Raw genomic sequence first — 26,289 nt, 5'->3', positions numbered from 1 at the left:
AGAAACAATCGAGTTGAGTGACTGAGACTTTCAAATTCTTTATTGTTTATATATATTAATTATTGGTTCGGGGTCAATCCTTTTACTTGACTTGAAGAAGAACCAATCTTGTTCACCAAGTTCTCCAATCGATCAAATTCATACTTTTTCTCCATGATCATGGGACCACCTAAATGACTCGTTGGACCCGTCACAGTGTACCCTGGTTGAGGAGAGAAGGTGTAATTCTTAAAATTTCCACTCGCAATGAATTGCATGATCAAGAGACAAGCCAATTCATACTTTTCCTTTTCACATCCATGATGATCGCATTGAAGGATCTTGTCCCTTAAATTTGTAATTTTACGGGTACAATCATCGACTGAACCTAATAGAGTCAATTTGTAATTCAAATGTTGTGCAATTTGTTTCAAAGAACAACATTCTCCATAAAAGGTAAATTCCTGAGTAGAGAAGGAACTCAATGGATTGATATGGAGAATTTTCTCTGAAGCCAATTGACAAATATCATTGATGGAGGTGCACACTATTTGATAATCATTCCAATCTTCTCCATAACACTTGATTTGCTTATTCACAGAATCCACAAGAAACTCAATTAAAAAGTCCATTGGAAATCCAGTGAAGAAACTCATATAGGGAACTCCACCATTGTCTGCTCTCAACATTTGCAAGAATCCCTTCTTACATTCAATCCAATTCCATTCAACTTCTTCTTGCTTTACTACGGGAGTGGTGAATTTGGTAAAATCAAAGGACCATTGACATGGAATGAAACAACGAAAATCACTGTTGGGTTGCAAGGCATACAAGTGGCAAGTTTTCAACAAATTAATATCAGTTTTGTATTGTACCATGGGATGTAACAATGAGTTTCGAAGAGAGGCAGAAATGATCACATTCTGACCATGAAGCTTTTTCACCAATTCGAGAGGTTCATCTTCCATGGCTCCACCAAGAACAAATTCGCATCCAATGGTCTCTGTGAGATGTTTCACATAGTTGGAGGAAGTGTGATTGGGATGAACCAAGAGAGTGACTTTGGCTCCTCTCTTGACGAGAGTCTCTGCCAATTGATGTCCCAAATCGTCATTCTCTCCTGAACAGATCATGATTTTGAGAGGAGAGGTTGGCAATGATTGTTGTTGTTGTTGTTTAATTTCGACCATATTGAGTTGAATTTTTGCAAGGAAAAGTTGAAAGAGTGTTTTGAATGTATTGTTTTTGAGAAGGAAAGGTTGGAAATAAGAATCTTGATTAACTCTCTTTCTCTTAATGTTGAATACATTTGAATTCACCCTACACGCAGTGTCTTGTTTCACACATAGTAACGGCAAGTGGAGAAAAATGGAAAAACGACTAATTTGAAAGACTTGTCTTTTTTAGAATGTTGACCTTTAAAGACTTGTCACAACATTCAAAGAATTGGAGAGAATCAAAGATCTAGATCGTGTCAAACAAGGAATTATATAGAATCTGGAAGAACCAGACGTCCTTTTTCCATATCAACAAATCAGACACTTCCCTTGCATAGATCCATCCTGAAAGAAATATGCCGTGGAGTTGCACCATGAACATCTCTTTCAAACATTGGATTACATCAATTCAAAACAACAAAACCAAAACGTTCGTACGAGTTCCAAGTGTTTATTCCTCTCGTTGTATTTGGAAATATTTGAATTTGGAACTGGACGTTAATTTTATTTAAAAAAAAATGAAAAAACGTAAATTCTTTCCCTTAATGAAATTGAGTAAGGCTTCGTCGGATGACGCTTCTCGAGAGGAGCAACAGCAGCAACAATACCCTCCAACGGATTCCGTCGGAGCACCTCCTATGGAAGGAAATAAGAAAGTTGGAAATCACTACCCATCGAATAATGAAGTTAGTAAGAACAGTAGAAAGAAAAATGATCTGCCAGGACTCAGCTCTTTGATGAGTCTTAGTGATCAGTTAAGGGAACAAAAGCAATCTCCTGATGATCCGATAAAGGGCCTCCTTTCAAAAAGTAAACCCTTGAAACTCGTTCAAAAACAAAATCCGAACATTCAAAAGATCCTTGAAGAGAGTGATTATGAATTTCAGCCAAAACCTTCACCACGCAATAAGCAGCATTCTCCATCATCTATTTCCCCTCAACATCAAACGCCCAAAAAAAATGAAAGCAAAAGCTTGTCAGGTCTGAAACATCTCTACACGGAATCACCTCTGATCCGATTCGAAAGCAGAAGCAACAATAATGAAATTCAACCTGTGGTTGATAAATCAGCAAATCATCACGTAAACGAGACAACCAACGGACCAAGAATATCACCTGTAACAATTCCGAAACTTGATTTAACCAATCCTCTACATGTCAGCAATCAACAATTGCAAAATATTTCACCAAGAGCATCATCATCTGGCACCTCTCCCAGATATTCTCCTAGATCCAATGTCAATGCACAATCCAGGCCGAACGTCAGTCCTCTCGTTCCTCCTCTTAAAATTTTGCCACAACCGGCAGATTTATCGCTGCCCAGACCAAGAACATCTTCTCCAAGAAGTGGTAGAAGCAGCGATAGAAAAAGCATTGTCGAAAAAATTATTAGGCAAAATACTCTTTTTGATCAAAATAATACGGAATCTTATGAGTGGAATAGCTTTTGTTTTAATATTACGTCACACAAAAGCAATTTGAAAGAATTGAGGCTCAAAAAGTGTGGATTAAAAGATTTTGAACATGCCACACCTCTATTTAAATGTCTTGCTGCAAATCAGGTCAAGCTAAAAATTTTGGATTTGGAAGATAACTTCATTACAAAAGCAAGCATGTCTCAACTTTCAGAATATTTATTGGTAGCTTGTGAGTCATTGCAAGTGTTGAACCTACGAAAAAACCAAATTTCAGATGACGGAATTGCTTGCATTGCTTCAACATTCAAGGACCAAGACACTGTTTTGTATTTGGAAGAGATGGATTTGAGCTCTAATTACATTTCAGATGAAGGTCTAACATACTTTACAAATTTTTCCAAGCACTACGCTCCCTATTTAGCGACGTTCAAATGTTTTGACAATTCAATCACAAACATCAACATTTTGCGATCATTAATCAACGACGAAAACAAAAACTACTTGCGAAATATTGACTTGTGGAAAAATAATGTTCAACTGGAAGGCCTCGCTCGCTTCACAACAATAGCAACCAAAATAACTTCTCTCAACTTGGGTTGCAATTCTTTGGGTGATAAGGGAGTTATTGTCATTTCGAAATATCTCTCATTTTGCAAGTCTTTAAAATGGTGAGTAGAACGCTCGTTTTTTCATATCAAGTATTGACCGAATTGATCAATGGAACACTCCTAAAAAGCTTGGATTTGTCCGGAAATGAAATCTCGGATGCTGGAGGTTTTCATATGGCAAACGCTCTCCTAATCAACCATGGCCTGGTCATGTTAAATATGAACAATAACAATATGGCAGAAGAAGCATGTGTAAAACTACTTGAATCTATTAAGGTGAGTTGCTGTAATGAGCTACGTATTACAATAATATTTTCATCTGCATATCTCGTCCATGTAGAATCATACAACACTTTGTAATTTCAATTTATGCAGAAACAAACTTTCTCTGAACAGTCTCACGGACCTGACAAGATTTGTATCTGATATTAATGCTGCACGAAAGAAAACTGGATATCCCATTTGTAAGGTCTTTATGTCACCTTCACCAAGCATTTTGACTCCAAGAACTGAAAGCTCTCTGGTCATGCATTATTCTCCTCGTTTTGCATATTTGAGTCCAAGACTTGGTGTTACCACACCTCGAGTATCTTCATCCTCACCCGCCTCATTTCAACAATCTTCTGGTCCCTTGCATGAGTCAGATCTGTACTCTTCTTCTTCTCCACAGCCAGAAATGACACTGTTGTCACATGGTGACGAAACGCAATTTGTGAGTAGAGAGGATTTCTACTCTAACAGTGGTCAGTCAAGCTCTCCTCCATTGCAACAACAAACCTCAAATGCGAGAAATACAAGCTTGACAAGGAGACTGGATCATGAAAACACAAATGAGCAAAGCCCAAAATTTCTCGAGAAAATGAGTTTGCTGTCATTATCGCCTCAATCACAACATACAGAGATCACTCCAGCTCAGTCATCAAAGAGTGTGGTCCAGTCAAAAGATGCTACGAACTGGTGCTCGACTCAGGACAGTCCGAACGGTCATCACTCCCCAAGCACGTTATTCCTAGCTGCTGGTAAGCCTTCTGGGAACGGCGTCACACAACTGGCTTTACCAACAACTAACACAACACTTCAACACTCTGGTCTTCCAAAAAACGTGAATGAACTCTCAAGGGCAAGCACTGAAAAGAAGAGAAAAAGATTTAAAGCTCTCCTTTTGCATGCGCCCAAAGAGGTTGCTCTTGAGAGTAACGAAAATCTGGATGTGACAATCAAATTTTCTGGATCCAATCTAGTAATTAGGAAACAAAAAACCCTCCTTCGTCGAAGAAAAACACTTTTCACACTCCCTCTCGCATTGACCACTCTGGAACAAAACCTGAATCAACCCTCCATATTTTTCTTCTTTTTTAACGACAAGAAGTTTTCAATCAAGCTCACAGCTCGAGAGGAAGAATTTAGAGACATGTTTCACCACATGAAATGTTTGCATAGTGGTTCTAGCGTGCACGACAATGATTACTCTGAAACTGAGTCAAGTGTATCCACGAGACCATCTTCCATTGATGTGGTGAATTGGGCTTATCGATCTTCACCATCCACTCCCACATCTAAAAGCGAACAACAATCACACAAAAAGAGTCTTTCTCTCAAGACCATGACTCTCCTCTTCTCTAAAAAGAAGGCGCCACACAAAAAGCTTCCCTCTTTCGAAGAATTTTTACAAACACCTTAGCTATATCTTTTCTGAACTGCAACAATTCCACCTTTATCAATCATCAGTTGCATTGGGCAAACACGCCTGTTAATTATATTTGATAATTCAAAATTGATTGTCTTTTTACTCGTATTACTCAATAAAACAGAAGGACTCCAAGCGTTTATCTGATGAATTCCCAATTCTTAACCATGATCTTTTGACAACATTGCAAAGCATGCTTCTTGACCTCTTCGTTTGGATGCTCCATCAATTGGAGAATTCTTGCCTTGGCTCCCAGGTCAGTTATGACACGCTTACCACGGTTATGATAACGAACAAATTCTCCAATGTCATGACAAGCGATTGCCAAGTTGTCAGCATTTGACTCATCTTCCAGTAACTTGATCAATTCACGAAGAATATAAAAATTGTTTTGTTCCATCTTGTCCATATTTTCTTTCCAGAATTTTTCAGAGCTGTGAACAGGTGTCCATTCCAAGTGGCCGCTCAAAACTTCTTGGCGGTACTCATCGAAGGAACTAATCTCATCAATGTGAGCATCAAGTGTCTCAATAAGGGTTTTCAGCTCTTCGGTAATGTCCTTGTCTTCGAATGAACGCTTTTGTAAATTGAGAAGAGTCTTTGGAACACTCACATTTACCATGGATGTCACAAACTTGGGATATTTCAACAAGTTCTTAAAAGTGGCCAAAATTATTCGAATAACCTTCTCTTTCTGAGCACTCTTTAAAACATCGTGCAATTTTGGAACCATTGCTTCATTCTGGAAAAAGCTGACAGCGTTTTCATGGAAAGTGAGCATCCACAAACAGCAAGAAACCTCATACAAAATCTGCACATTGGTGCGATGAACACGCAACAAGTTAATCAATGGAGGAATTCCCTTGACCTTATTCAAGATAGCACGACAATCATTGCGCTTCAAGAGTCTCATCAATGCTCTAACACACATTCTGGCCTTTCTCACATCATCACCAGAGTTTTTGAGTTGAGAGGCAATTCCTTCAATAAAGTTCTCGAGCTGAGATTGATGTCTGTATCCATATTCAGGTGCTTTACCACGTTGATTTTGTCTCTCCAATTGTTGTAATTGTTTGTACATTTCGACATCTTCTGGAGTGTTGTACAAACTGGATCTCACCTCCTTGTCGGCGTCCAATTCAAACAATTTGCTCAAACAATTAAAGGCCTTCTCGGTGATGAAAATATCGTTTCTAATGAACAATGAAAGGAAAGCAGTGAATGGGTTGTTTTGATTATCGGTTCCGTTTTGGTCAATATCATGGAATTGAACACAAAAGGCTTTGTCGTTTTCAAAAAGCAAATCAATCAAGTACAAAATGTTGATCAATGCTTCGTTTTTGTGCACTCCATTCAACAATTTAATGAAGAGTTGAATGTATTCCACGTTACCGGTTTGCTTGACGGTATCCATAACAGCCTTTACATCGCTTCTCTTCGTACTAATACTTTCAATACGTTGTCTTTCGAGTGGTGTCAAAATTCCGGCCTCCTGATAAGACTCCCAGTTCACTTCTGGCAAATCATCGGCGTTGAATTCTTCATTCATAGAAGAAGCCGCATCGCTACCCATCATTAGACGACTCATTTTTTTGTGAATTGATGATTTTTTAAAAAAATTTATTTTTTTAAAAATTTTTATTCAATTCCCATTTTCGTTCATGAACGCTGGCCAACGTTGTTGCTTGCATAGAGGAAGGCAGTTGTGTTAGACTTAGCCGGAGAGACTCTTAATAATACGATGAGTAGTAACAAACATATGTTATCAAGTTCATATTTCTTGTGGCAATCTTTCTTTGAAGCTTGCTTTTCAAAATGGACTGTTGTTGTTTCGGAAGAAGAGCTCGACCGACATTGTGTTCCACCGAAAGGCTTCAACTGAATCTAAATCAAACTTGCCCAAGATTGTTGTTCTTATTTGAAAGCATCAATTGAAACAGAGGATAGCTATCCTTTGCCAAAACTACTTCAATTCAATGTTGCCAAAACTACTTCAATTCAATGTTGCAAGTTCACATCAGAAATTTATTTGGATGGGTGTTGTTGTTGCAAAGATTTCGTTGTAAACAAAGAAACTCTCGAGAAACTTATTAAAAAAAATTCTTGCTTTGTTCTTTTGTGGTTTTATATCGCGTCCAAGATTTATTATTCGCGAATACATCAAGCAAGTGATACTCTCTCTCGTTGCTCCTCGGTACCACCAAGCAAATTCGTTCGAACACTCTCTATTGTATTGATTGCGAACCATTTCACAAGTTTAATCATTCGGTTCTTTTAGCGCACATTCAAACTACAAGCGATTTAATTTTTTATACAAAACTCTCGCAATCACGACAAGTGAAAACAATATTATTCCTTGTCCATACTCTACTCTTTATATACCTCTATTCTACACCGCAACATTATTAGATAACTAATTGTTGCTGTGTACACAACAACAACATCAGAATACATTTTCGCTCTGAGAAGAATTCCCTCCGCGTTTTAAACCAACACACGCCATCGTTGTTGAACAACAATAATTCTACAACTACAACTATTATTATTACTCCTCATCATCTTGTAAATACGAAGAAGAATGAGTACTACAAGCACGAACAGAAGCCACCCTGTGATTCAACAACCACCATCTGATCAAAAAAGTTCAAGACCATCCTCCAACAAGGGTGGAAGAGGAGGTAAGACCAACTACAACCAACCATCTGCCAACAACACCAACAACAATGGTTCTAACACCACCAGTAGCAACAACAACACAAACACATCGACAAACATGAATGCCAACAACAACCAAAACAGCAGCAGAAATAGAAGATACTACAACCAAAGTGGTAGCGGCAACACTACAAGTCCTTCAAGCTCCAGCACCACCAACTCTTCTAACTCCTCATCAAATCCAACCACCACCAATCCTCAAAACAGAAGCAGCTCAAGCAGTGCAAGAGGAGGAAGATTTAACTCAAAACAATCATACAACCACCATCGCAATCTTTTGGAAAATATGAACAAGGTTAATGAGAACCTCCATCAAGAATCGTCCACATCCTCTTCATCAACAACAACATCAGCAACAACAGCTACTTCATCGACAACCACTCCATCCAACACTTCCTCAACTTCTTCATCAACCAACCCAATCAATCCAACACAAAAATTATCCTACTCTGCAATTGTTGGAGGACAAACAGTGACTGATGAACTCAACGAATTAGATACTCACAAACCATCCAACTTGGCCATTGCAAAGGAATTAGTACAAGATGAAAACTGGAAAGACAAACTCAATCTTCCACAACGAGATGAACGTATGCAAACAGAAGATGTTACTCTCACCAAAGGATCTGACTTTGAAGAATTTGGATTGAAACGAGAATTATTGATGGGTATCTTTGAGAAGGGGTTCGAAAGACCTTCACCCATCCAGGAACAAACAGTTCCATTGGCACTCTTTGGACGAGACATTTTAGCTAGAGCCAAGAACGGAACAGGAAAAACAGCAGCTTTTATCATTCCTTGTCTAGAAAAAGTTGACACATCAAAGAATGAAATTCAAATTTTACTCCTAGTTCCAACAAGAGAATTAGCCTTGCAAACAAGTCATGTTTGTAAAGAAATTGGCAAGTATCTTAACGTTGAAGTCATGGTTACCACCGGAGGTACTTCCCTGAAGGATGACATTGTGAGACTTTACAAACCAGTACACATTCTCGTAGGTACACCTGGTAGAATTATCGACCTTGCAAGCAAAGGAGTTGCCAACCTGAACAAGGTTCAAATGATGGTCATGGATGAGGCTGACAAATTGTTGAGTCCAGAGTTTGTCCCTCTCATTGAAAAGCTCATCTCTTTCCTTCCTCCAAATCGTCAAATCCTCCTATTCTCTGCCACCTTCCCAATCACTGTTAAAGATTTTAGAGACAAGTACCTTAACAAGCCATACGAGATTAACTTGATGGATGAGTTAACTTTGAAGGGTGTTACTCAATACTATGCCTTTGTGGAGGAACGTCAAAAAGTGCATTGTTTGAACACTCTCTTCTCTAAGCTGCAAATCAATCAATCGATCATTTTCTGCAACTCTGTGAACCGAGTAGAGTTGTTGGCCAAGAAGATTACTGAACTTGGGTACAGCTGTTTCTACATTCATGCCAAGATGCCACAAGATTTAAGAAACCGTGTATTCCATGATTTTAGAAACGGCGCTTGCAGAAATCTAGTTTCCTCTGACTTATTCACCAGAGGTATTGACATTCAAGCTGTCAATGTCGTCATTAACTTTGATTTTCCAAAGAACTCTGAAACCTACCTTCACAGAATTGGTAGATCTGGTAGATATGGTCACTTGGGTTTGGCTATTAACTTTGTCACTTATGAAGATAGATTTAACTTGTACAAGATTGAACAAGAGTTGGGCACTGAAATCAAACCTATCCCACCTAGCATTGACCCTAGCTTGTATGTGATGTAATTGCAATTTACCTAGAAATTTTCTGCCTTTTTCGACAATTCATTTATTACTTTTTTTCTCAACCCTATGTTGAGTTTTTTTTGTAATAAATCGTTGTTGCTTTATCACTAAATTTGTTCACATGAGTCTTTGTTACTTGACAAGTTTGATGTTGGTTCGTGTGGTACATAGATTGCTTACTCAACAGGGCAAAATCGCCATCTAAAAAACAAAGCATGTGGATTTTAAGCAGAGCTGGCTACTTGTTGTATAATACTGTTGTTGTGGCTGCTGATATGGTTGTTGTTGAAAGGATCCCGTGCTTGTGAGGCCTTTGTGTTTGCCCCTTTAACACATGTGCAACTCCACATGGGTAAGATCGAGATGGATTCATGATGCAAGCTGTGAAACAAAACGGACTCGCAATGGGATCTCTGAGTTAATGGAAGTATACGATAAGGATTCGACAAACTGTTCAAAATGAGCACGCTCCTTTTAAAAGATTAGTTCTATGCAAATCATTTCCTTCCAAACAACTTCGAAAAGCATTCGAAATAGAACTCAAAAAAAAGAATAAAAAAATGATGCAAACTCCTTCAACACCAGCGTTGGTGGTCCATGACTTGATATTTGACCAACTCGAAGATCTTGGCAACGACACATTTTCAGAGTTTGATCCTGTTGGTTTTCATGTAGGATCTTATGGCAGTAACAACTCTTCAAGTGTTTTTTCATCGTCCTGTCCTCCGAGCCCGCACAACAATAGTCAGCACTCTCACTATGGTTATCATCATTCTGCGAGCTCGGATCATTTGAGTGAGACTGGAAGTGTGGATCATGATTATTCCATGATGATGGTGGATGGAGGTATGATGTCGTCCTCGTCCTATCATCATGCTCCTCCTTCTCCTTCTAATTATTCCAATGATGATGATGGATTAGAAATGAATCATCATCATGAATTTTATTCTCATCATTCTCATCAGCAACCATATATTAATCACCCTAATGGCCATTCCCAACAATCACAGACTCATCATCAGATACCACACCATCAAGCCTCAACTAACGGGTTTGAAGACTATTATTATTCCGATGATGGAATGTCAGGACACTACTCAACACATCATGCACATTCTTCTTATCATCATCATCATATCAAGGAAAGTATGTCCATGCCAAATATGAGCTCAATGAGAAGTTTACATTCATCACAACAACAACAACCTTCATCAACCATACATGGAGATTTAATTATTAAGGATTTATTTGTACAGGATCACACTGGAAAGAATATTGATTCCAGCGCATTGAGCAATTATGTATTGAAATGTCATCATCAATTTTTTGGAATTGTTTTTGATGATAGTTTTCATGGACCTTCTATTTCACAATTTTATCCAACGGATATTGTGACAGTAGTGAGACAGAGCGACCGTATTGGAGTTTATTTGCAATTTAGAAGATTTTTGACATGTAAAACAGTTTGTACAGAAACATTGACGATGCGATATCCAACCATGAATGAACATTGGTCCAAATATGCTGATGAACAATCATGGACAGATCCAAGATCACACTTTTACAAGGATTCTCCACTCAGCACATGTCTCTATACCATGATTGAATTTTATAATGAGCAACAAATTCAATATCTTTTTGCCTATCTCGAGAATAATATGAGACTATTGGAATGTTTGAAAATGGTCTATCCACAATGGATGTTTTGTGCACACTTTTGCACTTCCAATGACGTTCAACTTATTTATTTGGCAGTTCAAAATAAGCAATTCTCCAAGGAGGTCGATCATTATGTGAGTGTGCGAGCGAGTAATAATGATGAGGACTCGACTGCTGCCATGTCACCAAGTGCTTCTATGGATCTGGAAAGCATGAAGGAAGAAATGGCCAACAGCAAACGCATGTCAACAACAAACACTCCAATTTCGAGAACAGGTTTTGTACCTAAATGGGCAAAGAAGGCCAATTCCAATGTGCAAGTTGGAGTGTTGACCACCTTGAAGCAATATCACTTTAAGAATAGAGCTGGATCATCTTCTCGAAATAAGGCATCCATTATTGACTTTAAGAAAATTGAACTCATTGTTCCACCTAATTTCTATAGTATTGCATTGGATGTGAGGAATTTCTGTGAAGAGTTATTGATTAGTGGAAGATTGTTGCCTTATCAATTGAGCGTTGGTTTGTGTAATACACTTGCCATTGCTCAGACTGAACATGCGAAAATGAGAGCCAAGCAAGTGGTGAAGGCACTCTCGAAACATCCAACCGTACAACTCAGAAATTTGTCAGCCGTTGCACGATATATCATTTCAAGCAATTTAGAGCAGTTACCACAATCACAATCTGTCACTACTAAAAGTACAACTGAACAACAGAAGAATTCAAACGGTAGTGGTGCTTCTCAACAAGCCAAGTCACGTAGAACTGTGAGCATGGCTCCTGACAGCACTTCGAGCCATCGTTCGAGAGTGATTGAAGGTAGTACTGCAAGTGACAACCAATTAGGATCCAATTCTCAAAGAAAAAGAAGTCTTTCTGCCCAAGATGATACTTTAAATACATTGTTCAGCAATTTGAGACTCACAAATGTCAAGGGTGGAGAATATGGTAAACATTCTTCAATGAAAACAAGTTCCAGCAACGTTGGTGGTACAGGGACAATAACGACGACAAGTCATAACAACAGTAATAGCGGTAGTGGTGGTGGATCAGATGTCACATTGCCACCACAATTGCCCTCATCTTCTAGCTCTCTCTCGAATCAGTCATCGATGGAGCGATGCATCATTTCATAACTGATTCTCTCTAAATTTTGAGAGTCATGATATGCCAGTAAAGCTTAATTTATTGTCAAAAAATTTAGACATGAGAGCTTGGAGTTCAGTCACTGTTATCAATCAATGGTCATTCTATATCTGTTCAATTATTGAAAAATTTCATCCACAAAAGACAAACATTGCCAATAATCTGTCTTGATGGAAAGAAGTGTTGTGGTCTCATCTTTCTGAGAGAGTCGAATCAAGAGATGATATTTCGGTGGAAGGAATATCAAAATATAATCCTTAGGATTCACAGCAAACAATTTAAAACTTTCCATCACTTCACTCACAGTAGTATTTTTCAAAATTTTCACACTCGATGCCATTTTCACACTCTTATAATTCCACATGGCTTCAAAAAGTGCTTCTTTCGTTATGCCATCGGGCAAATCTCGATCAAAAATTGGTAAAAAAAGATCCTTAAATTGAATATGAATATCTGGCAATTGAGTTTGACAGAAAGCTGTCGTGGGTTCAATTGAGGCATATTCATCATTCACTTGTGTTCTCATCATGGTATTCTCTCTCTTAATTGCTGTAAAAGTAGCTGAAACATGAATCACTCCTGGAACTGGTTTCACAGGAAAGAATTTGATCGTAAAGAGATGTTCAGACGGCAACTCGAGTGTTTCTTGATGCATGGTTTCTGTTTTGTTTGGTGTCAAGACACAAGTGATTTCTGTTCTATTCTTTTTCAAGTCTGCATGTTCATCATGAGAGTATATTTCTTGAATTTCTGTTCGATTACTTGTTGTTGTTGTTTCATCAACATGTTCATGAAATTTAAAAGTTTGACTCTTTTCTATCTTTAGTTCACTTCTTGGTATTTTAAGATAGGGAATATTCACACCATTTTCCAAACCAATAAATCGATCGATTTCATCTCCTCCAAAAATCAATTCAATTCCTACCAGTGAATCCAAATCAGAATTCTCATCAATTACATTCTTTTCTGATCTACCAATAGTATTATTATTCATATTATTATTATTATTCATATTATTATTATTATTCAAATTATTATTCATACCATGACCACCACCACCATCACCACTGATTGAACGATCATTTCCACCACAACAATCGAGTGCAGAAATCTTGTATTGCAATTGAATTTGATATCGATAACTTTTCACATACTTGTCCATATAATACTGAACAATGAGAGCATGCTCTGAATGTAAATGAATAATACGATCATCATCTTCATGTTCTTTTAAATTATTTCCATTCGATACTCCGAGTCGTACGAGATCATTTCCATCACCAACACTTCCACTATTCATTCCAACAACATTTCCTGCTGTTGATATTGCTCTCACTCGTATCAAGCTTCCACCATTGTTGTTGTTGTCATTTGTTGCAGAGAGTAAGGACCATTCGTGACCAACATTTTTCACAAATTCCAATTTTAGAAGTGGATGAGATAAAAAAGATACAATGGCACCTGGTGACCATTCATGAATATAAGAATGTTGCAACAGAGGTGTCTTTTCCATATTAATGGAAGTAGTTGTGAAATCATAATGATGGAACATGCCATTCTCTCCAAATCCTAAAATATTTGATAATTTTCGTGGATTGTAAGGATATACTTGAGTGAGAAGAGAATTGTAAAAGTGAGCACGTTGCTTAATTTCTAAATTATTGTAATCTTGAATGAGAAGAGAGAGAATATTATGAATAAGAGTCCAATGTTGTTGTTGTTGTGAATGGAAATAAGTGAAGGATGAAATCATTTCTGAATCCAAAGAATGGTTGTTTTCATTTTCAGAAAATGATGAGAAATAATGACAAGCTCTGTAAATGATCATTCGAATGATGGAAAGAATCGAATCACCAAAACTCCAATCTCCAAAATTTGCAACTGGCTTACTTCTTGCGAATTTGTACAAACAGGAAAGCATGGTCTGTGTGATGCCATGAAAAGTGTGTTTGAATGACAAGTCAAAAATTATTTTTGAAATTCCAATCAAATATTTAACATCATGAATTTCAAATGATGATCACTCAATGAGAACTACCTACCGTGAGGTGATCCTTTTTTAAATTGGTGATAAGAGCTTCAAAAAGTGAAAAATAATATCCAAGCTCATTGGATAAGTGAATGATGTGATTGAAGAGACCTTCTACGAGTTGATCGTCCTCCTTGTGATTGAGTGATTGTATGAATGAAATGGTATAATCCATTACTGGAGAAATGAGAATATTCAAACTGCTCTCACGTTCTAAAATGTCAATTAAAAAGCTAAGTGTGTGAAAATATTTTAAATTTAAGAGTCATACATTAAATAATTTTAAATTATTTAATGTTAAATTATTAATACAATTAAAATCCAGTACTTACTCTAGAATAGGTTGGCTTTGCTTTGGAGAGCTCTTGTAAGCATAATAAAGAACTGTGAAAATAATTTCAAATCGAATATGAAGTTGTCTTTCCATTTTTGTCACTGCTGTTTGAGATTCTTCTGGAATTTGTGGTTGCTTAAAAGATTTCGAGTAATATTTTGGAAGAGCTTTCATGTAATACTTGTAATCGGCAACACAATCCAATAAATGAAGAATCGATCTGTAGATATATTGATGTGAATATTTAGACCATCCATTTCATCGATACAAGATTTTCATGATTCACAACAACATATTTCATCATTCGGCAATTAACATTGTGTGACACACAATCGAATATTAAAATTCATAAACTTGTCTCGCATACTTACTCCATGGAATTCTTGTTCACGGACGCATCCATCGTCATGATTTGTGAAATAATTTTACATTTCATCGTTTTGATTGGTAACTCGTCAAAATATTTCAATCGAATCGTGGTCGAGTCCTGCGTTTGTTGCTGTTTCTGAAAATATATCAATTGCTCTCTCACATAAAGTGGTTGACTATAGTCGTCAATATTGAGTTGAAATAACTTTTCACTCTTCGGATTTTTTGTAACATTCTGATGTTTTGACATGCCACATGTGACATTGCAGAATAAATGTATCAGATATGGATTAATACTGTTTTTAAACTTTCCAAAAACTCTCTTCCATAACTGATCAGGATAATCTGTATCCTTAATGATTTGAATAATAATCTCAACAATGGCTGTCCTTCCCCATATGGTAAATAATTGAATATTCTCAATGAGGAAAGTCAAACTATTGATCACTTCTCTCTTAGTTTTGTTCGACTCGAGATAAATTAAATTTGCTAACAATGTTGAAAACGATTGAAGAGCGTGTGAATTCTCTGCTTGACAGCACTTCAACAAAGTTGGAATAAAATCAGAAATTCGAATGTTGTGAAAATAGAGAATTTCTTGTAGAGATTCTGCTGCCATTTGTCTTTGTAGTCTAAATTGTGAATGATTCACAGTTTTGGTCATGTATTGCAAGAGAGATGAAATGTGATTCAACATCATGGTTGGATTTAAATCTTGTAAATTGTGTGAAATGTAAAGTGTTGTCATGGTGACTAGTAATTGAGCATAGGTCATGTCATCTAATTTACCACTGTTAATGATATTTTGAATGTCTCCAAGATATTCGTACAGTCTTTTTCAATAAATGTTCATTCAAATAGTCAATATTTGAATCATTATTCAATAATAGTAAATTCCAATTAAAAAGTAGAATCAATTATATTCCATCATCAAATGATTATTCAATAATAGTAAATTCCATAAAATTATATTCAATAAAATTATATTCCATTAAAAAAGTAGAATCAATTATATTTAATAAAATCATATTCCATCATCATGTAATTCAATGAAACCATACAAGACAATAGTGTGATCATTCATTGTACAAACATTCACTGATTCATTAAAACCTACTTGGGAATATTATTTCGAAATAACACAAACGAATATTCTTGTAAAAACACACACATGGAGATTTTTCTTGAAATTAATTCTTGAGCAGATGTGTATCGTTCGGATTCGATTTTTCCATTCGTGCCAATTCCACTCGAATACTCCACAATGATGCTGTTGTGATGTTGTTGTTGTTGTGAGAAAGAAGAAGAGGATGGAATGAATGGTGATGAAGAAAAAGGACTTGCGTCCAATGCTAAAATCTCAAGAATATATTCCAACACGATTTTATAGACCTGTGCATCGAGTGGTGTTTGATCTTTAGAGGATCGAAGTGCCGATCGTTTTACATAGTGGACAAGTCTCTCCGATGAAAAACCAAGTGTCGACATGTCGCGTATTTTTTGTGGTGGTGAAGAATTTTCGAATGTTTGAATGGAAATGTCGGACTGGAGGTATAGGTGGAGTGTGTGTCAAAGTGAAATGCTCTTGATTGGGTGATTTATTCATATATCCCAATATATTGTATGTAAAACATTTCCACTCATATTGTAAATATTACAACAACTTAAAATTTCTTCCTTTCCTTAATAATTTGATAAATAGTTTTAAGATACATTTCCTGACTGAATAATACGATTGAGGATTCTGGTTGAAGGTCACTATCTGGGAAACTAGTTTCTGAAAGTTCTGGCTTGTCCACTGATATAAAATGCTTCTTGATCGAATTGGTCTTTCTTTGGTGATGTCGAACTTCCTTGTCTTTATGCGTAATTGCGCTTCTTATGGCGCTATAACTGTCTCCTGTTTTATCTTCATGAGTCGTACTCTTTTTCTTTTGAGCTGGTTCGAAACTTTCCTCTTCTTCTTCATCGTCTATGATTTTTTTAGATTTTCTTCGTTTTGTTTCTGTGGAAGCTGTTGAGTTGGATGGTGTAGAACTAGTATTAGATACGGACGATGGAGCCATGCTTGTTGCTCCTCCTAGTACGTTTGATAATTTATCGGAACGATTTCTAGCAACTTCATTCTTAAGAGAGCCATGCAAAGAGTCGTGGCTTGCAGTTGCAGGATCTGTGCTTGCTCTTTTTCTCTTTCCGCTCACAGATGGAGATGACTTGAGGGAATGTTTCACATTAGATTGTGACGGAGACCTAGAACTACTGCTTGCATTTGAATGTGTAGATGTTTGAGAATTTGATTGAGCTTCCGAATTCTTATTAAAACTGGAGCTGTTTGGTTTAGATTCGATTGATTTTCCTTGCAAAGCAGAAGTGGATGGCTTGGAAGGTGTTGATGGTTGCTGTTTTTCATTATTACTCACTCTACTTGGACTAGTTGACTCTATTGTTGGTTTTGTGGTGGGTTGTGAAACTCCTTGAATCACAGCAGCTACGCTATCGCTTGGTACCGTAGCTGAAGGTATTGAACCGACAGAAGTTGTGGCAGCCTTGGATGGCGTGGTGGGAGTAAGATTTGTAGGAGTGGAAGGTGTAATAGGTCTTTTCGGAGAGAAGGCCTTCTTGAGAGGTCGAGGCGAAATGGGTTGTTGAGCCGACGAAACCGTTGTGTTTGGAGGATTTGACATGGTGATCATGTGTTACACAAAGTTTTGAAAATTATCGAAATAATGATGCCAAGAGAAATATTTCCCAAATAATAATAATATTCCAAGCTTGAATGCTTTGTGTTTAAATTCAATAATATTTGAAAAAATCAATCAATAGCAAATTCTTGTCGGATGATGATTATATTTTCTGATCGTTACAATTCACAAGTTGAAAATCCCGAGATAAAGATTTCTCTACGATTCACAAAGTCAAATATTGATGGTGATGCAAGTGTGTTCAAAATAAAAAACACAAAATCATGCAACAAGAGGTTCTTTTTTGAGGCAGTATTGAATCAAAAAAGAACCAATAGATTCGGTTGAATGATCGTGTGATGTCGTCCTTGTTTGATGATGCAACAACAGCAAAAATCCTTTGAGAGAGATGTTGGAATATTTTTTTTCTGGAACAAAAAAACAACAAAAAATATTCCAACAACAACATGCAACAGCGAGTCTCTCCTTCCACACGCGGAAGCCTTCATCCTTCCATGATGATGGATGAAGAATCAATGGTGGTTTCATCCTCATCATCATCGGCAATACCACCAACAACCACTACACAACATTCAACATCATCAACGGCCTCTTTATCAAATAATACGGAGGAAAATACTTCAAGTAAAAACAAACCAATCATCAATGTGTATGATTTGTACTCGGTGAAGTACATGTTGGACTCTTTTGTAAGATCGGTATTGATTGAGGAAAAGTCCTTTAAAGAGGATCATACTTTGAGTAATTTTAAATTAATAACAGGATTTTTAGCTTGTGGTGGAGCAATTATGGCCTATTTTACAAAAACACCGCTCTATGCATTATTGTTGTGTATTGCGTACGTTATTGTATTTGTTGTTCATGGTTTATAGGTTTGATTCTCAACTCATTACATTATGTTCTTATTTCATTCGGAATTTTTGTAATAATTATTTCATGCCAAACATTGGGTTAACTTGATTCAAAATTGCTCTTCTTTACTTTGCATCTCAAATTTCTTTCCATATGAACGACCAAAACAACAGTTACGTATCAGTCATTTTAATATTGGCATTGAACAGCTACTTTTTTGAGAAAGGAACCTTTGCTCTAGCTTACTCTTTGCAATATGGCTTTATTCGTGTCGAGAGTGACATTTATGATGAGGATGAAGAGGAAGCCGAAAAGAGAAATTGTCCCAAGTATCAAATCATTGTACATTTTCCTTCACCCTCCTCTCTGACCTCGAAATATAAATCATCCAATTGCACAGTCTCTCACTCATGGTATCTCAATGACCTATTTGATGAAAATGGCAATTTTGATAAGAGGGAAGTGAGAAGAGCTGTCCTTGATCTTATCAAAAAGAAAGGACAATAACTTCAATATTTCCAACTGTTGACACATCAGACAAGCTCTTTGCGATTAAACTTTTGAACTGATTCAATCACAGAATTGAATTTTGACACAAAAAAATGACCAAAAGTGGGTTCAGAAAGTCACGAAATCATGAGGTGCTGGAGGATAAAGAAACATCATCATCATGTCAAACAAACAACATTCTTGAGAGAGAGCATCATAAAACCACTACTATCACCCGAACATCATGTTCACATTCATCATCATCCTCTCTCTCATCCCGAAACAATCATGAAGAGATTAACGTAAAGGCACTTTCCTCTCTTCTCCAACAAACTCCCTATTTCATTCATGGCTCACAAGATTCTCTCGATGTAGATTTAATTTACATGTTCACTGCTCATTCAATGCCCTCTCACCACAAGGAATGTTGTTGGATCTGTTTTGATGGTTGTGGTGGTGGAAATGTGCGGAATGATTCAACAATGAAGATCACGATGGAAGAGGGATCGAATCCAGTCGCCCACCACAATATTGATCGTAGTGGTGGTGATGATGATGATGATTTGAATGTAATGGACAATAGCGGTGTCATTGGTCATGTTGATCGTGTTGGTGATGTGAATTTATTTGAAATTGTAGATGATCAAACTCCAAGTTATGTGAGACGAGTATTTCGAGGATTACCTGATGAAGTGAATAATGGACTTTTCAAAACTTTGAAATTGCATTCACAGAAATATGAACATATTCAACCAATTAAGGGAATGGTGAAACGAGTGGCTCCATTGAAATGTGTCATGACACTTCAGAATATTCTTGTGAAAATTCGAAGATGTGAACAAGTGAGGAGTGAAAGTATTTTGGCGTTGAAATCGTTTGATCTTACAAGTCGAATGCAAATGTTGAAAAACTTGGATTTTACAAAAATTGTCAACAAATTGGAAAAAGAAGATTTGAAATATTTGGCATTTCGATTAAGTCAAACGGTGGCTCTTGTGGAAGGTTTCGAACTTTACACGAAAAAGGAAATTGTGGAATATGATAGGAATTTGAAAAATGTCATTTATCGATTCGAAGGCATCGAGAAATTGGAGGATGAAAAATTGAGAAGTGCCCAAATATTGAATGAATATTTGAAAAAGCTTCTCCAATACATGGACAGTGTGAAAAGTACCAAGATGAAGAATTTTGAAATTTTGACTCTCAAGAAGAATTCACATCAGGATAATTTATTCTCAAGACAGTGTCATCATTGTGCAGTGAAGCAACACATGTATTGTTGTGAGGTATTGCACTATCCAAGGGATTATGATCGAGACAGCATTGCAAATAGTGATTCCATTGCACAAAAATCGAATATCTTCTCCATCCACATGTTTGTAGATTTTGATACTGATAAATTGTATATTTTCGAGGACACCTTGGAAAATACAAAGATTGTGAAAAGTGTCACGAGTTTGGTGGTAGGAAAGGGTTCTGATGGTAATCATGGTGAAGTCAGCAATCATTCAAAAAAATCCAAACATATATCGACTGTGACTTACTCCTCGGTTAAAGATAACACTTTGAAAGGACTTGATTTTTCGAAATATTTCTTTGTGTTTCGATTCGACTCGAAGGCAAAAAAATTGACTGTGGAATTTATGAGGGAGAGAGCTACGAATGAGCAAGTTGCTGAAGAAAAAATTCGAGAATTAACTGGCAACTGGACATTGAAGTAAATTATGGGTGAAACACATTTTAATTCCTACTATTCATTACATTATTGAAACTATAGTTGTATCATTGTATCCAAATGAGATTGTAAGGAAGTGTCACATTAAGATCTCTGAATTAAATTTACTAGATAGCAAAATTTATACATAAAAACCTATTTAATTCACTCAAGACCCTACTTTTTCTCTTCAAACTCAGCGTCCATAATTCTTGTGCTCGATGACGAGGTAGAGACATATTCACTGGTTGACAAATCATCAAAGGTCATGAGAACTTCTTCTTGTTCTTCGACTTCATCTTGGACAACAATGTCAATTTTCTGGAAATCTTGCCATTGACCATTGACATAAGTGGCATAAATATGCATTTGTGCCACAAATACAAATTTGTATCCTGCAATATGCTCATTATGAGTTGGAGTTTCATCTTTTTGTTCATAATTTTTGAACTCTGCTTCTTCCTTCTCTGTCAATTTCTTCATAACAAATAGAGGGACATCCCTGACAAGTCCTTCAGGCGTTGATTGAGCATTAATCATTTTAACATCTGTTAATAGTTTCAAAAAAGTAGAATTTCGGAAGCAAAGTTTGCCAATAGCCTCGGGATTCATATCTCGATCAGTCTTTTCCTTGGCATCCATCAAGGTGACATTTAAAGAATCTTTCATACCGCTATGTTTCACTGTTTCGGTCTTTAAACGATCATAAACCAGATGATCATTATCCACAAATTTTAAACATTTTTCTAAAATAGGGTCCACCTCAATATACTGCTGAGTGAGGGGATCCATGAAAGTAGGAGTTGGTGCTGTAGAATTATCCATTCGATAGAATGACTTTAAAGGAGCTGCATCTTTCAATGTCATTCGTGTGAACATGAGCTCCATTTGTTTTAAATCTTTCTTTAGAACTTTGGAAAGTACCAATCGTCCAATAAAGAACAAAACTCCCATGGTTGCAAATGAGATAATTTTTAAAGGAAATGTAATAATTTTCCAAGCAACACCTAAAACCCTTCCAACAAGAGTTGGTTTTTCTCCCGATAACAAGGTTCGTTCCTCACGAAAATAATATGATTCACTATTAGGTTGCCGATAGGATTTAAAATTTCGTTTTTTCCCGGAGGAGGAATTATTCTCAATGTTTGTTATTCCGTTAAAAGTGCTAAAAGATCGTGTGGATGAGGATTGAGAAAGTACACTGTTAGAAACATGATTCCAAAGATGTTTGGAAGGATTGTCCTTCGTCCGTGTCATTGTTGAATTTTTCATCATTCTATCATCCTTGTGTTCCGATTGAACCTTCCGTTGTTGAAGAAAACTACATTGATAATTATTACTACTATTATTATTATTAATATTAATATTATTATTATCTGTGCTGTAATGATGATGATGATTGAGAGAAATATTCAATTCGGAAATCCTTCTATTCCAATGACGATACAGTCCTTGTCCTGTAGCACAGCAACGAGTGAGGGATTTCGAGGGATGAACCCCAAGCACAAAACGAAACATTTTTTTGGGTTTTTATATTATCCGTTCCTTTTCAAGAAAAAGGCTCCAATGACAAAAGAACCTTTCCTCAACCTTTCATCTTTCTCTCATTAATAGTGTTGACACAAAAGAGGAGATTCGTCCACTTGTACATAAAGAACGTATGGTCAAATCGAGGATGGAATATGAGGTAGGAGGTTGGTGTTCTGAATGATACCATTCATATCTTCACCTTATCAATTGTGTCACAGCCTTCTCCGTTTGACGAGATGGTTACTCGTGATGTTGAGTCGTTTGTTTTCTTAATACCCACGTTGATCAACACTTGAGCCAAAAAAATTTAGCTCACATTGTAAACTCCAATAACCTGGTTGTCCAAAATTTTAGAAAAATTTGATTGAAAAAAATACGCCAAAACCCCATAATCAACCCGCTTCAAAATGTTCATCCCAAGCGAGTCCAGAGTTGCTATTATGCAATACTTGTTCAAGGAAGGTGTAGTTGTTGCCAAGAACGACTTGAGATTGAAGACTCACCCACACATTCAAGGTGTTAAGAACTTGCATGTTGTTAAATTCTTGCAAGGTTTTGCTTCTAGAGGTTTAGTCAAGCAACAATACGCTTGGAGACATTACTACTGGTTCTTGACTGGTCCAGGTGTTAATTTCTTGAGAGAATACTTGCATTTGCCAGCTACCGTTGTGCCAGCAACTCACAAGCAAACCGGAAAGAAGGTTACCATCATCAACGAAAGACCAAAGCGTCAATTCAAGGCAGGTGAAAAGCCACAATATAGAACCGACAGAAAGACTGCTCCAACAAAGACTGAAGGTGAACAACAACCAGTAGCTCAAACTGTCCCACAAGGTACCACAACTGAAAAGCCAAAGACTGGAGGTAGAGGTAAGGGATTCCAACAATAATTGGATCGTGCAAGAAACCGGAAAAACTCTCAAAATAAATTATAAATTCTCAAATATTGCGAGAGTTGTTTTTGTCGATGTGTGAGGTGCAACAAGTGATCGGGTAATAATTGAATAATTGATCTTTTCTTATACAAATTCAAGGTTTATTTATTCGAATAAATAAAAAGTGGTGATCGATTTATTAAAAGACAAAGACGACAACCAAAGAATACAATTAAGCCTCAAAAGCAATAGAAACTGATCGAATTCCAGAGAACACCCATGTGTTGTTCATTGGAATACGTTGCTTGGTGCACAACTTGATCAGTTCTTGCCCTGCAACACCTCCCATTAAGGAAGAAATATTGTGAAGCTCACAGCCTCCATATCTTACCATCTCAGCCACATACTTGTCCATATCGTGACAAGTTTCTGTCACTTCGAATTCCTGCAAAAGTTCATCAACAATCTTCTTCAATTCAACTGTATCAGAAGCAACATTCTCATCATCTTGACCAGGATAATTGCCATGTTTTTCCAAAAATCTATCAGCAGCACGTAACACAATGTAGAATGGCATTGTTGAGTCCTCATTGTATTGCATTTGGGATTGAATTTCCTCCTTGTTTGGCGACTTCAATTCCTGTTCAAGTGATCTGTAATGCATGGCACGCAAATAATAAGCATTCTTACAAAATTCCTTGAGATCCATTTCGCTAATTTCATCTTCAGATCTTCCGACTTGCTTCAAAAATTCCTTCATGTATTTCTTGACAATTTCCATGTCAGCACGAGCCTTCTTTCTAAAAAGCGATTGCATCTTGACGTATCGTTCAGTGTCAGAATGCATGTCTGGAACACGTCCTTGGAGTGGCAAGAGTCCTTGTCCTTCATTCTCAACAAACTTTTTCACAGCAGCAGCCATAATCCAAAAATCATCAGAATCTTTTGTGAGATTGGAACAGAGTTCATCTTGGAAAACTGACAAAACATTATCTGGAATGGATGGTTCAGAGTAACAAAAATGGGCCTTGTCAATTGCTTCGGCAAAGTTTGTCAAAACACTCCATGATTTGGATAATCCTTTGATGAGATTTTGGAAATCCTCCTTGTCTTGTCTGCTTTGAGGTAATTGATTGTTGTGAGTGGACATCCATTGCTTCAAAGCCTTGACCAACAAAATTGGATATGAAGTGTGAGCTAGAGTATTGTTGTCCATGGCATCAAGATCTTGAAGATCGCAGAACTTCATAAAATCAGGCCATGGTTTCGTAATACGGAGATCATCAATTTGTGTATCTAATTTTGCTTCAACGATTGTATGATGTTTTGTAATAATACGTAAATAGCCAATCATACCAAAGGAGCGAACACAAACAAGAACCTTGTTCTTATCGTAACAATATTTGGCCAATTTCTCAACTTGATGAGTTGGCATTTGTGAAGCAATAATAAAGTTGAATTGATCAAAGAATTCTGGAGATTTCTCAATGACAACGACTGGATCTTCAGCAAGGAATTGTCCTTTCACTTCAGGATTCAACTCGGCGAGAACTTCTGAGACAGCCTCTGCTCTGTTTCTATCCAAATCTGACTTTCTCAAGTAGAAATTTCGTCCCAAATCTCTGGGTGAGACTTTTTGAGCATCAACCACAGAGAAGTTACCAAAACCTGGCAAAACAATATTCTTCAAGACCTCACATCCAACAGCAGTAGCATTCAACAAACAGACTTTAGCGGAATCGATACGAGCCTGTCCGTGAACGCCCCACAAACGAAGCTGACGATCATTTCTTTCCTTCCATTTGGATTCATCAGGAAATTCAACAGGTGATGGTGAAATTGGGGAGAGAATATAGGACATGATGAAGTAACGATAAGAAGAAGGATGATGATGATGAGCGATCACACACGATCTCAATTTTTTGATGGTGAAAGGACGATGATGACACACAACTTTTGATATTTTTTTGTGATGGTGTATTTTTGGTTCAAGTTCTTATTTTTGTAAAGCATCTACACTCTTGTTCATTCACTGGATTGATGCAGATCAATCAGACAACATTGCACTGGCTTGCAAGAGCTTTGAACAAAACTTGTCAACAACATGGAATATATTAAAATAAAAGATCTCTTTGAAACAGAACTAGAGGGTAATGTATTCTTCGGGGTGAGTGAATACAACACAAAACTATGCATACTCGTACATAAACATCTTTCAAAATTATTCTTCCTTCTCGGATTCACCGGCCGATGAAAGAGAAGCTTTTTGATCTTGAACTTGTTGTTGGAGCTTCTTCTTGACATCTCCTGGAAGTCCCTTCTTCTTCTTTTGAGCCTTCTTGGCACCACCTCTTGCAAGATTGGCAGCTTCCATCAATTCCTTTCCTTCATTCAAATACCAGAAATATCCAAATTGAACAGTGAAAATCAAAAGCCATAACATGTATGGAGTGTTGATATATCCAGCAAACTTCAAGATACTATTGAATTGACTTGTAGTGAACATGGAAACACCAATCAATGTAATGAGGTTCAACAAGGCCAAACTCAAATCCTTAACCCACCACAAAGAAACGGAGAAAAGAACATTGACAATCAAGTGCAAAGCATAGACAGTCAAAGCTCTGTTCCAAGTTTGACCACCATAAACATAGGATAACCAAGCACCAATAGCCAAAGGAATATACAATGCAATCCAAACATTGAAAATGAGTGTTTCAGAGAAGTAGTATTTTCCTTTTTCTAATTTTCTGTACCATTGCGTTTTAATTCCTTGATTTCTTGAGAACCAAAAGACAAAAGCAGCGACGGCCACAGCAGCCAAGCTCAAAACAAGAGGAACAAAGTTCTCAGAAACGCTTTGTGGTGTAATGTACCATTGATCTGGTTGGAAAAGATATTCCCATGAGACATCAGGTTGTTGAGTAACCAAATCATCAGGAATGACTGGATCGAATGGATTATTAAATTCTTGTTCTTCTGCCATGATTGTGCGTGTTTATAATTTAAGAATGTATTAATAATACCAACAACAATAAATATTTGATGAAAGGATTTCAAAATAATGATGAAAGGGATCCAATTTCAAGGCAACAGAGTGAGTGCGAGCGAATGACTCTCAAAAGGGTGTTGCGAATTTTTTTTTGGAGAGAAACAAAAAAACCTCGCCAGCTCACGCTTGTGTGCTCGATTACGTTGTTGTAAAGTTGC

At 36.9% G+C, this 26,289-nt stretch overlaps 13 protein-coding genes across 13 annotated transcripts; 6 read left to right on the top strand and 7 right to left on the bottom strand.

Annotated features, from left to right (window-relative positions):
* Window positions 1-59: 59 nt before the first annotated feature.
* FDP41_011234 (uncharacterized protein) lies at window positions 60-1,169 on the bottom strand (the record flags this gene model as incomplete). Its single annotated transcript, XM_044701620.1, has 1 exon — window positions 60-1,169. One exon carries the CDS (start codon window positions 1,167-1,169, stop codon window positions 60-62), a length of 1,110 nt encoding a protein of 369 aa, XP_044567017.1.
* A 545-nt stretch (window positions 1,170-1,714) lies between these two features.
* Window positions 1,715-4,903, top strand: FDP41_011233 (uncharacterized protein; the record flags this gene model as incomplete). The annotated part of the gene is made up of 3 exons (XM_044701619.1): window positions 1,715-3,282; window positions 3,351-3,498; window positions 3,563-4,903. The coding sequence occupies 3 exons, from the start codon at window positions 1,715-1,717 to the stop codon at window positions 4,901-4,903; spliced, it is 3,057 nt and encodes a 1,018-aa protein (XP_044567016.1).
* A 145-nt stretch (window positions 4,904-5,048) lies between these two features.
* On the bottom strand, window positions 5,049-6,497 carry FDP41_011232 (uncharacterized protein; the record flags this gene model as incomplete). The annotated part of the gene is made up of 1 exon (XM_044701618.1): window positions 5,049-6,497. One exon carries the CDS (start codon window positions 6,495-6,497, stop codon window positions 5,049-5,051), a length of 1,449 nt encoding a protein of 482 aa, XP_044567015.1.
* Window positions 6,498-7,487: 990 nt separating this feature from the next.
* FDP41_011231 (uncharacterized protein) lies at window positions 7,488-9,377 on the top strand (the record flags this gene model as incomplete). The annotated part of the gene is made up of 1 exon (XM_044701617.1): window positions 7,488-9,377. One exon carries the CDS (start codon window positions 7,488-7,490, stop codon window positions 9,375-9,377), a length of 1,890 nt encoding a protein of 629 aa, XP_044567014.1.
* A 560-nt stretch (window positions 9,378-9,937) lies between these two features.
* FDP41_011230 (uncharacterized protein) lies at window positions 9,938-12,175 on the top strand (the record flags this gene model as incomplete). Its single annotated transcript, XM_044701616.1, has 1 exon — window positions 9,938-12,175. The coding sequence occupies one exon, from the start codon at window positions 9,938-9,940 to the stop codon at window positions 12,173-12,175; it is 2,238 nt and encodes a 745-aa protein (XP_044567013.1).
* A 128-nt stretch (window positions 12,176-12,303) lies between these two features.
* Window positions 12,304-16,405, bottom strand: FDP41_011229 (uncharacterized protein; the record flags this gene model as incomplete). Its single annotated transcript, XM_044701614.1, has 5 exons — window positions 12,304-14,109; window positions 14,228-14,447; window positions 14,547-14,768; window positions 14,920-15,750; window positions 16,035-16,405. 5 exons carry the CDS (start codon window positions 16,403-16,405, stop codon window positions 12,304-12,306), a joined length of 3,450 nt encoding a protein of 1,149 aa, XP_044567012.1.
* A 176-nt stretch (window positions 16,406-16,581) lies between these two features.
* Window positions 16,582-17,601, bottom strand: FDP41_011228 (uncharacterized protein; the record flags this gene model as incomplete). Its single annotated transcript, XM_044701613.1, has 1 exon — window positions 16,582-17,601. One exon carries the CDS (start codon window positions 17,599-17,601, stop codon window positions 16,582-16,584), a length of 1,020 nt encoding a protein of 339 aa, XP_044567011.1.
* Window positions 17,602-18,065: 464 nt separating this feature from the next.
* Window positions 18,066-18,978, top strand: FDP41_011227 (uncharacterized protein; the record flags this gene model as incomplete). The annotated part of the gene is made up of 2 exons (XM_044701612.1): window positions 18,066-18,457; window positions 18,645-18,978. The coding sequence occupies 2 exons, from the start codon at window positions 18,066-18,068 to the stop codon at window positions 18,976-18,978; spliced, it is 726 nt and encodes a 241-aa protein (XP_044567010.1).
* Window positions 18,979-19,073: 95 nt separating this feature from the next.
* On the top strand, window positions 19,074-20,681 carry FDP41_011226 (uncharacterized protein; the record flags this gene model as incomplete). Its single annotated transcript, XM_044701611.1, has 1 exon — window positions 19,074-20,681. The coding sequence occupies one exon, from the start codon at window positions 19,074-19,076 to the stop codon at window positions 20,679-20,681; it is 1,608 nt and encodes a 535-aa protein (XP_044567009.1).
* A 170-nt stretch (window positions 20,682-20,851) lies between these two features.
* On the bottom strand, window positions 20,852-22,192 carry FDP41_011225 (uncharacterized protein; the record flags this gene model as incomplete). The annotated part of the gene is made up of 1 exon (XM_044701610.1): window positions 20,852-22,192. One exon carries the CDS (start codon window positions 22,190-22,192, stop codon window positions 20,852-20,854), a length of 1,341 nt encoding a protein of 446 aa, XP_044567008.1.
* A 419-nt stretch (window positions 22,193-22,611) lies between these two features.
* FDP41_011224 (uncharacterized protein) lies at window positions 22,612-23,094 on the top strand (the record flags this gene model as incomplete). The annotated part of the gene is made up of 1 exon (XM_044701609.1): window positions 22,612-23,094. The coding sequence occupies one exon, from the start codon at window positions 22,612-22,614 to the stop codon at window positions 23,092-23,094; it is 483 nt and encodes a 160-aa protein (XP_044567007.1).
* Window positions 23,095-23,311: 217 nt separating this feature from the next.
* On the bottom strand, window positions 23,312-24,940 carry FDP41_011223 (uncharacterized protein; the record flags this gene model as incomplete). The annotated part of the gene is made up of 1 exon (XM_044701608.1): window positions 23,312-24,940. One exon carries the CDS (start codon window positions 24,938-24,940, stop codon window positions 23,312-23,314), a length of 1,629 nt encoding a protein of 542 aa, XP_044567006.1.
* A 360-nt stretch (window positions 24,941-25,300) lies between these two features.
* FDP41_011222 (uncharacterized protein) lies at window positions 25,301-26,065 on the bottom strand (the record flags this gene model as incomplete). Its single annotated transcript, XM_044701607.1, has 1 exon — window positions 25,301-26,065. The coding sequence occupies one exon, from the start codon at window positions 26,063-26,065 to the stop codon at window positions 25,301-25,303; it is 765 nt and encodes a 254-aa protein (XP_044567005.1).
* Between the last annotated feature and the right edge of the window lie 224 nt (window positions 26,066-26,289).

Source organism: Naegleria fowleri (assembly GCF_008403515.1).
Source record: "Naegleria fowleri strain ATCC 30894 chromosome Unknown tig9, whole genome shotgun sequence".
NCBI classification, from domain to species: Eukaryota; Heterolobosea; class Eutetramitea; order Acrasida; family Naegleriidae; genus Naegleria; species Naegleria fowleri.
Note: the sequence above shows the minus strand (reverse complement) of the source record. Positions and strands in the feature narration are given on the sequence as shown.